Source organism: Eretmochelys imbricata, chromosome 25 (genome assembly GCF_965152235.1).
Source record: "Eretmochelys imbricata isolate rEreImb1 chromosome 25, rEreImb1.hap1, whole genome shotgun sequence".
Lineage (NCBI taxonomy): Eukaryota > Metazoa > Chordata > Testudines > Cheloniidae > Eretmochelys > Eretmochelys imbricata.
This window is the reverse complement of record NC_135596.1, coordinates 12,556,725-12,568,274: the sequence shown is the minus strand read 5'-3', so window position 1 is coordinate 12,568,274 and position 11,550 is coordinate 12,556,725. Positions and strand designations below refer to the sequence as shown.

The following is an 11,550-nucleotide window of genomic DNA, read 5'->3' as shown; positions in this document are numbered from 1 at the left end:
GCTGTCCTATCCCAGCAGGGAAACGGCCTGGTAAGAGCTTGTTGCTGAAATGTGCTTCCTTTTGCACAGCACTGGTCTCTCAGCCTGGGAGCTTTTGCCTTACACAACAGGGCCTCTCTTGGGCCTGAGAGGGGTCTATTGGAGTATGTCCGGCAGCACGCTTTCCTGGCCATGCCCGCTTCAGTCGTTGGCTTCTCTGCTGTGTCTGCCCACTCCACTGGTGTTGATTGTTGGGGGGTGTTCATCCACGGGGCTCATTCTCATTTCAGCAGTCAGACAAGCAGAGTTCAGGTAAGGAAATCCCCACAGAACCCAAACCTGCGGGAGTGGGGGATGGAGTTCCTGACCCCTGTGCCAATAGAAGCAGCAAGGGTCTGAGTCAGAGCTGGCTTCTACTGGCTGTTGCCTTCCCCCTTAGCAAGTCCCTAGGTGAAGATGGGCCCTCCTTGCCCAGCGGTGCTGTTCTAAGTCTCCTCTCCTGGCAATCGTTTGTGGGGGAGAGAGGTGGATGCTTGTCACTACATCTTTTCAGTAGCCCTGTAGCGAAGCAAAGGAGACAATAGTGGGCAGTTTGAAGTGAAGAACCAGACTCAACATGCCTGGCCTTGCTGATCTTTGGTGCAGTTAAATCCTCTCCCCTTTTAGTTTATTTCCGTCCAATGAGTTGTTTGCAGAGCACAAAGGTGCCTGCTGCCGTGTATCCATGTTTCTCAGCGGTGCACGTCAGTTTCTCTTGGTAGAGAATGAGATTACCTGCCTCTATCCCCTTTCTAAAGCACTGAGCTGTAGAAAGGGGGAGCACTGTAAAGCCCAGTTGGTTTACAATGGGCCATTGCAGACAAGTTCTCTAGACAGTTACTGCTGAGACCAGGTCCTAGCTGCTTTAGATGTTTCTGTGCACATATACTCCTCCCAGCTAGCCAGGACTCCTACTCTGGTGCTGCAGATATATTTAATTGCATCTGTAAATCAGCTTATTCTCATACATTTTTCATTGTTAGTTAATTGCTTCTGGCTTTAACTCACGCTGTTGGGTATTCAGTACCTTTTCATCATCTTTTTACCAGTTACCTTCCTTGCTCTCCTCCTGCTCCCTGTCATCACTGTTATTAAGCTACTCTTACCAAAAAGGAAAGAAGTTGAACTCTCTAGAACCACACATTTCCTTAGCCAGGGGCCTGCACCCCTCCTGCCCCTTAAGAAGGAGTCATGGTGAATGATCAGCTGAATGAGAGCTCACTTTGGCCAAAAGAGCTAATGCAATCCTGGGCTGCATAACTGGGGGAATCTCAAGTAGGAGTGGAGAGGTTATTTGACCTCTGTTTTTGGCACTGGTGTGACAGCTGCTGGAATGCAGTGTCCAATTCTGGTGTCTACAATTCAGGGATGTGGATAATTGGAGATTGATCAAAGAGCCATGTGAATAACTAAAAGGTTAGAAAACTGACTCTAGTGACAGATGGAAGATACTCCCCCTCTTTAGTTTAAGGAAGAGAAAGTTCAAGGCTGACATGATTATAGTCTAAAAGTACATGCAGAGGGAACAAGTAGGTAACACAGGGCTCTTCAATTTAGCAAAGGAAGGTATAATGCCATCCAATGACTGGCAGTTGATGCTAGACAAGTTCAGACTGGAACTAAGGTAATATAACAGTGAGTAATTAACCACTGAAACACTACCAAAGAGTTGTGTTCCATCACAGAATTTAAGTGAAAACCAGATGTTTCTCTAAAAGATCTGCTGTAGGAATTACTCAAGGAAGTTCTCTGGCCTATGTTACACAAGGTCTGATGACAATGGTCCCTTCTAGCCTCAGAATCCATAAAACCCCCCTGAAGACATTTTATAATACAACTCTAGGCCAGTGCAAGACTCACCCAGGTGGGGTTGTTCATGATGCTGTATCATACTAGTTAATTAGGGTTGTGCATAAAGCAGGGCCATCCCATTAACTGCCACACCCTGGCTCATGGCACACTTCCTACAACTGAGGGTGCAGGCTGGGGCAGTGGTCAGACATCATGGGTCTTCAGTCTCTCTCCCCCCACCCCTGTGTTTGTTTCACCAGGGAAAGGTGTGGAGGTAGGAGCTTTTAATCTCTCCCTCATGTCCATCCTTCCACCCAGGGGGGCTGCCTCACTACTACAGCAGTGTAAGTTGCTGCAGCTGGCTTGGCTGCCTCATTAATAGACAGGTTGAGGAGGTTTCTTTAAGCACATGTGTCTCTTGTGGGGAGATCCCAACCCTCTGGCTACTTTACACTTAACCCTTTAGAGACAGGCTCCTGCAGCATGGCAGGGTAAGAATTTGGTATGCTGCAGATCCAATTCTGTTGAACAGAGGTTTGACATTTGCATTCAGATCAAGCAACTAGATTCACAGCTGGTGTGAAATCACCATCAGGTGACAGAGCAGCTGGCCTAGTGCTTACAACCACAGCATCTGAAAGGGAGGAGGCCTGCTGTAGCTGAACTGCCAAAAGATGCTGCCTTTGCCTGGTTAGGAAATCTATAAAAATAGCTCCAGGGAAGGCCTAGGCACTTGCTGCTTAATTCCTCTGGGCATTACCAAGGATTATCCCTCTAATCCAGCTGCTGGCCTCCAAGAGCAGGAATTACATAAATTCATGTTTAGCACAAACTTGGGCAGAATAAAATGTTTCCTGGATTTAGATTACTTCCCCAGGATCCAGCGAACCTGTTTCAAACTCCTAGGAGCTGAGTCAATGGCTTTCTGCTCCCCACTCTGACAGTGGCCAGCAAGGAAGTTGCCAGTACAACCAGACCTTTTTTCCCCACTAGCTAGTCCCTTGCACAGCAGGGAAGAGCATCCTCCCCCACAGAGATTGTATCTACTTGGTGCAGAACAGGAAGCTCCAGTCATTCTTCCATGTTACACAGCAGCTTCCAACAGACTCAGACAAGACATTGGTCAGTTTCAGCATAAACTTTTATTGCCATGAAGCCAAGTGCCCATGTCAGAACTATGAAAACTGCCCAGCAACAGCCACCAGCCCAGTGAACCCTTCTTCCCGCAGATGCACGCCAAGTTTCAGGTCTGCCTCACCAGCAGGCTGGCTTTAAGGCAGGCCATCATTAGGGCAGGATGGGAAGACTCCACAGGGAGCAGGTGAGATGTTGCTAAGCAGAGGGAATGGTCCAGTGTCTAAGTGAACAGGTCTACAGGAAATCAGGCAGGTCCTTCTCAATCACCTGCAGAGAAGAGGAGGAAGGAGTCAAGTGCTGTTTCTCTTGAGGGCCTGTGGAGAGACCACCACTGTCCTGTCCATGAAGGATCATGCTGAGTCCCTGCCTGCTGTATCCAGAGCTCTGTAGCACTGAGCAAAAACACACCTCCCTTTGCAACACCCCCACCAGCTTTGGACAGTGCTTCTCAGCTACTTGAATCCCACCCTGCTCATTTTCATTCCTCTGCATTATGCTCCTGCAGAGGTAACTCCCCACCCACTACAGGGTGCCAGGGACGCTTAAGTTTTGTTAGCCTGTAGAGTGGCAGGAAACCCAGCAGCTTTCTTCCCATGTGTTCCCTGCAGAGATGTTCAGGCTTGGGAGAAACGGACCTGAGTCATGATGCTGCATTACCCAAGTCTTGGTACATGACTAATAGCAAGGGCAGTGCAGGAAGCTATTGGCAAAGTATCTTTCTTCCCTTCCTCCCCCAGGTTTGGACCCACTAGTAAAGCTGTGCTTTGAGACACAGCTTGGCTGTTCAGTTCCGGCAGAGCTAGCCCCCGAGGTTAGCTCTTTGTGATACACAGACAGGCTGACTTACATATGGATCATCCATTGGACTGTATCTCTTCACCACGCGGCCCTCCTTGTTAATGAGAAACTGTGGAGTTAGAAGACAAGCATGAATAATCCTGGATGCACATGCATGCTCTGCCCCACTGGAACTCAATGCTTGAGTCACGCACAACACTCTACAGGAGATGAGCTTCAAGGCCAGGTTCTGCTATTATGGCTAACTCCCTGGGCAGCAGGGAGGCCATGGGTGGAGAAGCAGCTTTGGGGGCACCTGGCAAACAGCACTGTCCCTCCCCAAGTCACTTACAAGAAGTGCAGCTCCTTTGCAGGGAGATTGAGTGCTTTGAAATCTGAGCACATGTACAAGGCCTCCCCATCCCCAAATGCTGAAATGCAGCCACCTCTGGCATGAGGCACGCTCTTCCTCACCACCACACAACAATTCATTACACAAAGTGAAGACTGATGTATCCCTCTGAAACTGAGTGAGGTAGAATGTAGTTAACCCAGCTGGAGCCTGGCCAGACACCCCTATCCCTTAGGGGGTTTGCTCTAGGACCCACATGCAAGGTCAGGGTCTCAATTTTATATCTAGGAGCTATGGGTCAATGCCTGCTCAGGAGGCGCAATCTTACTAGGCTCCCCTGCCCGTCTCCAACACCTCTTCCAGCAGCTAAGTGTTTCTTGGAGCCTCCCACCCAACCTTGCTTAGCTCCTGGGATCTTAAAGGATCACACCACAAGTGGTCAGGCCATTTTAGAGCCTAAAACCCCAGTGAGAAGAGAGCAGAGTCCTACCTTTGTGAAGTTCCACTTTATTGCACTAGGAAGGAGAGAGACCACCAGTGAGACAGCAGCTGTTTTAAAGCAGTCCCAGCACTGACAGGAGTGCCCACCCACCACAGCCCCACACCTAACCCAACAGCCTGCTCTGCCACTACTTCCAACAGGCCCAAGCTGGGGACTGCTGTGTGACCGTGCAGCAGTCCCCAATCCGTCCACCCCACATCCCCTTCCTCTCCAGTCCAGTGGGTCACTGTTGCCAGTGGTGCAGCTGAAGTCTCCTCTTTTGGTTTCATCACAGGATTGATTTGCTCCCCCCCCACCCCCCATTCCAATTACACCAATGGGGCCAGGCTGTTTCTCTAATGCTACCACTTCCTTCTGGGTCTGTTCCTGCTCAGGGTCTGCACTCACTTTCCCAGGGTGCCTCTTCCTTTGGGCTGGTCTTTCATCCATTTCCAGAGAGGATGGGCATTGTTCCCATTGACCTCTATTTTACTATAGAGGTCAAACTTCACCCCGTAGCTTGCAACAAATTGTTTGATCTGTGACTCATCCCCAGGCTCCTAAGAAGCAAAGAGAAGGGTTACTGTGGGAAGTGAGTGGTCTTGCATTATTAGGCAATGACTGACTACTCAAAACCCCATTCCATTTCGATTAAGCGCAGTTCCAGGCTCAGATTCTGAGGGCAGGATGCGTGTACATTGAAAGAATGAAGTTGAGTGGGCTGGGTGATGAAGGACACGAGCTTCCTGCTTCTAGAATATCCCACTCATTGCTAGGACACAGCTGGCAGGGAGCATGGTTACTTGAATACAACTGGGCTCGGGAGATGACTCGAGCCACATGGTCCACCGGAACGCCTGGCAGAGCTGTGGTTCCATGTTCTAATGCACACAGAGTCACCTACAGCCTCCTTGCGCCTCAGGCGGACCAGCTGAAGACTGGGTAGAGCCCAGAGGAGCTCAGCAAGTCTGGGTGCATTACCCCAGATTGGTGGCAAACAGCCTAGCTCTTTAAGACCAAAGCGTGCACATCTCCAGTCACCGTGACCAATTTTTGGTAGAGACATCAAAGAGTCAGTGGGCCAAAGACTAAACTGTACTCCCACTCATATGCTAGGGAGGCTGTGTTAGCTGTTTATCTGATGGTGGTACTCAAAGGCTCTATATGCTGGGAATACTTGCTAGGCCCATGCTAACTACAGGCATCCTTCAGTCTCATGGGCTACCGAGCCAGCCCCCTTTGCTAGGGAGAAAGAGCAGCTTTTTCCCCTAGAGGAACCCCCTTTCCTTAGCAGGCAGGGTGCACCACCGACCTGATTTCCAAACTGGTTGCAGGGGAAGCCCAGGATGCGTAAACCCTTCTCAGCGTATCTGGCGTACATATCGACAAGCTGAGTGTAGCTTACAGCAGTTTTTCCTCATTTGGATGCTACATTGGTGATGATGCAGACAAACCCCCTGGGAAAGAAGCAGGGGTCACTGACAGTTACTACAAAAGGGTTGGGGTTGATCTACCCAACAAAGACAGACATATCTGCAGCAAGGGACCCTACCTACATAATGGCTATTGCTTTTCTTCCCTGTTGGATATAACCTGCTAACTGGATCCTCACATGCACCCCTTTCCCAGACTCATTCGCATCAGATGTGAGTAACAGAATTTTCCACCCCTCTTCCCATCAGGTGCAAGTCACAGATCTTCTGAACCCCACCCACAGTCAGGCAGAGCCTGTCCATCAGGAGCCAAGCTGTCCCTGCTTAGTTCAGTTGCCTGTGTAGTCCCTTTTGGGCACCCCTCCTCCCCAGGGCCTGGTTGTGATGCTCTTTCAGCAGCACTCCTCCCTGAACTGGGAGTATTAACAGTTTTTTTGGTGTTGGCTAGACAAGATTAGGGGAGACTGAAGTATTAATAGCCTAACTACAGGCTAGTCACATGCTTGTGCTTTGGGTACCTCACTGAGCCAGCCCAGCTCACAGCATCTGGGTTCCTCACCACTTACCTGTACTTTTCCAGGGAAACATCATTGCCATCAATATCTTTGGCATGGAATTCATAGATTGATTTGGCAGCTCGCCAGTCATCTGCCTGTGCACACTGCAAGACAGCCAGGGCTCAAGATCAGTTTTGCAATAAAGGGATCTCATCCCAGTCTGAGCACAGAAGTCAGATATGCAGCATGCCAGGGGAAGGCAGCAGCCACATATTCAAGAGAGGCTGCTCCACTACCATCAAAATGCCTCTCTTCAGACAACTACCTTCACGCACTGTTCCTTTCTCGCCACCTGATCATTATCAAAGATAGGGACCTACTCCTACCAAAAATGGAAACGGTTCAACTGTCTAGAACCATACATGATCCCCCACTTCTTTACCCAAGGGTCTACAGTCCTTCCTCCCCCAACAGCAGTACTGGGCGGGGCTTGCTGCAGGTTACCTTACACACAGGTCAAAACCCCCACTGTTCAAATTGGTATTAGAGACTTAAAGCAATTTACTGCACACAAAGCAGAGGATCAAGAGGGTCAATACCCTGGAGGATTGCTGTGAATCACAGCACTAATCTCGGCTATAAAAGCAATCAACACGGGGCACAAGAGCTACTAGGGCTCCGGGGACAGGAGGAGGTCTTGTGACCGTGACTCAGAAGCAGTCTTCTCCCCGCTGCACTGGGCTGAGACAGAGCAGCCTCCGCCGAGCCAGCCCCCCCAGCCCGGATCTCGGGGCTGGTCCGGGGCGGCTGCTGCAGGAGCACCCCCATGCCGCTGTCCCGCGGACCGGGACCTGGGCACTGCGCTGGGGCAGCCCCGTATTGGCCACGGGCCTGCTCGTGCCCTTAAGAGTCACAGGACCCGCCACGCCCCCAGCCCCCTTTCCCCGCCCCGGACCCCCCCGCCTCGGAACCCCCCGCCCCTCGTCCCCTTCCCCCGCCCCGGATCCCGTCCCCCCAGCCCCTCGTCCCCTTCCCCCGCCCCGGATCCCGTCCCCCCAGCCCCTCGTCCCCTTCCCCCGCCCCGGATCCCGCCCCTCGCCCCGGACCCCCCCGCCCCGGAACCCCCCGTCCCCTTCCCCCGCCCGTCGCCCCGGACCCCCCCGCCCCTCGTCCCCTTCCCCCGCCCCCGTCCCGGACCCCCCCGCCCCTCGTCCCCCGCCCCGGACCCCCCCGCCCCTCGTCCCCCGCCCCCTCAGCCCCCCGTCCCCTTCCCCCGCCCCGGACCCCCCCAGCCCCTCGTCCCCCCACCCCAGATCCCTCCCGCACCCCCTCGTCCCCTTCCCCCGCCCCTCAGCCTGCGCTGGGCGGGCCTCCGATGGGGGGGGCTGGCGGCTGCCCCTCGGGCCCAGGCTGGGGGAGCCGCCGAGCGGGCCCCTTCTCCCGGCGGGGGGGCTCGGGCCTCTCTAGCCGCCCCGATGGTAGGACCACAGAGAGGCGGCGGCCGGAGGGGAGCTCGAGCCCGGCCCCGCACTCACCATGCTCCGGCTCAGACCCCGCGCGCCCAGTGCCCCGCACAGCAGCACCCGCCTGCCCAGGCGGCCCCAATTCATGGCAACGGGCCCCGCCCCAACGGCCGGCCCCGGCCTCACCCGCTCCGCCAATCAGCGACGGGCGCCCCGCCCCCCTCGGCTCCCAGCGCCCCGCCCCCGGCCGCTCCGACCAATCAGCGGCCGAAGAGCCCCAGCAGCAAGCGACCTAAGTCCGACCCCTACAGTCACGTGAGCTCAACCAATCAGGAGAGGGCGGGGGTTATCGCGCTTGTTTAGCCGATTGCAGCGTCCAGGGGGAGGGGGCGCCCCAGGGTGGAACAGCCCAGAGTGCACCAGGCTGCGGGGGGAGGGGGCGACCCAGGGTGGAGCATGTAGGAGGGTGGTGTTTTGCAAAGCACCAGGCAGGGCTATCTAATAATTAGCAAGTGTCACTCCTTTCTCCCAGAGTTGCCAACTGTCTAATCACATAAAGTCCAAAGCACAGTTGCCAGCTTTCACGTGGTAAATAAGCTCCTCGACTTTCACACTAAACCAAAAATCAAGCTAATCCCGTTTCAAAACAAGGCCAAAACAAGGGAATCCCTAAGAACTTCCCCCCCGGCGTGCCGTCTGGGACTGTGGTGGGCCTGCTGTGCACCCCTGACTCTCTCCCCCCCCTTGCCCCTGCTTGCCAGGAGCCGATCCAAAAAAAGAAGCAGCAAGCTACAAGCCAAAAACTAGCCAACAAGCAACTATCAAGACAATTAAGCCAAAAGCAAGCCCAATTTCTGTGTTTTTTTTTCGCGGGTTTGGTATGTCTGGTCCAAACCCAAACACCCTTGCCCCGTCCCCTGCCCTGAGGCCCCGCCCCTTCTCCAAGGGCCCGCCAAGGGGAGCTGCAGAAAGGGCGCTCGGGGCGGAGGCAGTGCATAGAGACCCCCTGGCCACCCCTGCCTGCGCCTAAAAGCCGGACATGCCGCCACTTCCGGGAACTGCATGGAGCCAGGGCAGGTAGGGAGCCTGCCTTAGCTCTGTTGCGCTGCCCCGGCACCTGGCAACCCTAGTTCCCCCCATTGTAGAATGGGGATAATAACTTATTTTATCCCACCTTTTGTCTATTTATTTGACTTCAGTGGAGATTGGCTCAGACCCTTGGATTGGAAGTTCTTCAGGGCAGGGACAGAACCTTTCACCGTATATTTGTACAGCGCCTAGCACTGGGGGCACTGATCTCTGTTGGAGTCTCTTGGCAGTACTGTGCAAAATAATAGTAATAGGGAGATGCTGTTTTCTAGCCTTGAAGGATCTATGGGTAACTATAACAGTAGGATTGGTATCACTGGCAACAGTGAAGGGGAAAGGAGTCCAGGAGAGCTGGCTGTATTTCAAGGAATCCCTGTTGAGGTTACAGGGACAAACCATCCCGATGTGTCGAAAGAATAGTAAATATGGCAGGTGACCAGCTTGGCTTAACGGTGAAATCCTAGCGGATCTTAAACATAAAAAAGAAGCTTACAAGAAGTGGAAGGTTGGACATATGACCAGGGAAGAGTATAAAAATATTGCTCGGGCATGTAGGAATGAAATCAGGAGGGCCAAATCGCACCTGGAGCTGCAGCTAGCAAGAGATGTTAAGAGTAACAAGAAGGGTTTCTTCAGGTATGTTGGCAACAAGAAGAAAGCCAAGGAAAGTGTGGGCCCCTTACTGAATGAGGAAGGCAACCTAGTGACAGAGGATGTGGAAAAAGCTAATGTACTCAATGCTTTTTTTGCCTCTGTCTTCACTAACAAGGTCAGCTCCCAGACTGCTGCGCTGGGCATCACAGCATGGGGAGTAGATGGCCAGCCCTCTGTGGAGAAAGAGGTGGTTAGGGACTATCTAGAAAAGCTGGACGTGCACAAGTCCATGGGGCCGGACGAATTGCATACGAGAGTGCTAAAGGAATTGGTGGCTGTGATTGCAGAGCCATTGGCCATTATCTTTGAAAACTCATGACGAACGGGGGAAGTCCCAGATGACTGGAAAAAGGCTAATGTAGTGCCAATCTTTAAAAAAGGGAAGGAGGAGGATCCTGGGAACTATAGGCCAGTCAGCCTCACCTCAGTACCCGGAAAAATCATGGAGCAGGTCCTCAAAGAATCAATCCTGAAGCACTTACATGGGAGGAAAGTGATCAGGAACAGTCAGCATGGATTCATCAAGGGAAGGTCATGCCTGACTAATATAATCGCCTTCTATGATGAGATTACTGGTTCTGTGGATGAAGGGAAAGCAGTGGATGTATTGTTTCTTGACTTTAGCAAAGCTTTTGACACGGTCTCCCACAGTATTCTTCTCAGCAAGTTAAAGAAGTATGGGCTGGATGAATGCACTATAAGGTGGGTAAAAAGTTGGCTAGATTGTCGGGCTCAACGGGTAGTGATCAATGGCTCCATGTCTAGTTGGCAGCCGGTGTCAACTGGAGTGCCCCAGAGGTCGGTCCTGGGGCCGGTTTTGTTCAATATCTTCATAAATGATCTGGAGGATGGTGTGGATTGCACTCTCAGCAAATTTGCGGATGATACTAAACTAGGAGGAGTGGTAGATACGCTGGAGGGCAGGGATAGGATACAGAGGGACCTAGACAAATTGGAGGATTGGGCCAAAAGAAATCTGATGAGGTTCAATAAGGATAAGTGCAGGGTCCTGCACTTAGGACAGAAGAACCCAATGCACAGCTACAGACTAGGGACCGAATGGCTAGGCAGCAGTTCTGCGGAAAAGGACCTAGGGGTGACAGTGGACGAGAAGCTGGATATGAGCCAGCAGTGTGCCCTTGTTGCCAAGAAGGCCAATGGCATTTTGGGATGTATAAGTAGGGGCATAGCGAGCAGATCGAGGGACGTGATCGTCCCCCTCTATTCGACATTGGTGAGGCCTCATCTGGAGTACTGTGTCCAGTTTTGGGCCCCACACTACAAGAAGGATGTGGATAAATTGGAGAGAGTCCAGCGAAGGGCAACAAAAATTATTAGGGGTCTGGAACACATGACTTATGAGGAGAGGCTGAGGGAACTGGGATTGTTTAGTCTGCAGAAGAGAAGAATGAGGGGGGATTTGATAGCTGCTTTCAACTTCATGAGAGGTGGTTCCAGAGAGGATGATTCTAGACTATTCTCAGTGGTAGAAGAGGACAGGACAAGGAGTAATGGTCTCAAGTTGCAGTGGGGGAGGTTTAGGTTGGATATTAGGAAAAAACTTTTTCACTAGGAGGGTGGTGAAACACTGGAATGCATTACCTAGGGAGGTGGTAGAATCTCCTTCCTTAGAAGTTTTTTAAGGTCAGGCTTGACAAAGCCCTGGCTGGGATGATTTAATTGGGGATTGGTCCTGCTTTGAGCAGGGGGTTGGACTAGATGACCTCCTGAGGTCCCCTCCAACCCTGATATTCTATGATTCTATGATTCCCAGGAAGACATAAAAGATGTTGGATCTATCCTGAAATAAACTCACACCCTCTCCCATAAAAGAAGAAAGAAACAGGGAGTGGAAAAG

The 11,550-nt window shown here is 52.3% G+C and overlaps 1 protein-coding gene across 1 annotated transcript; it reads right to left on the bottom strand.

Moving 5' to 3' along the window:
- Positions 1 to 2,932: 2,932 nt before the first annotated feature.
- Positions 2,933 to 8,137, bottom strand: GPX4 (glutathione peroxidase 4). The gene is made up of 7 exons (XM_077842120.1): positions 8,022 to 8,137; positions 6,556 to 6,650; positions 5,869 to 6,013; positions 4,965 to 5,116; positions 4,566 to 4,590; positions 3,794 to 3,853; positions 2,933 to 3,213 (listed from the first exon to the last, which is right to left on the bottom strand). The coding sequence occupies exons 1-7, from the start codon at positions 8,094 to 8,096 to the stop codon at positions 3,181 to 3,183; spliced, it is 585 nt and encodes a 194-aa protein (XP_077698246.1). The 5' UTR covers positions 8,097 to 8,137; the 3' UTR covers positions 2,933 to 3,180.
- Positions 8,138 to 11,550: the final 3,413 nt, after the last annotated feature.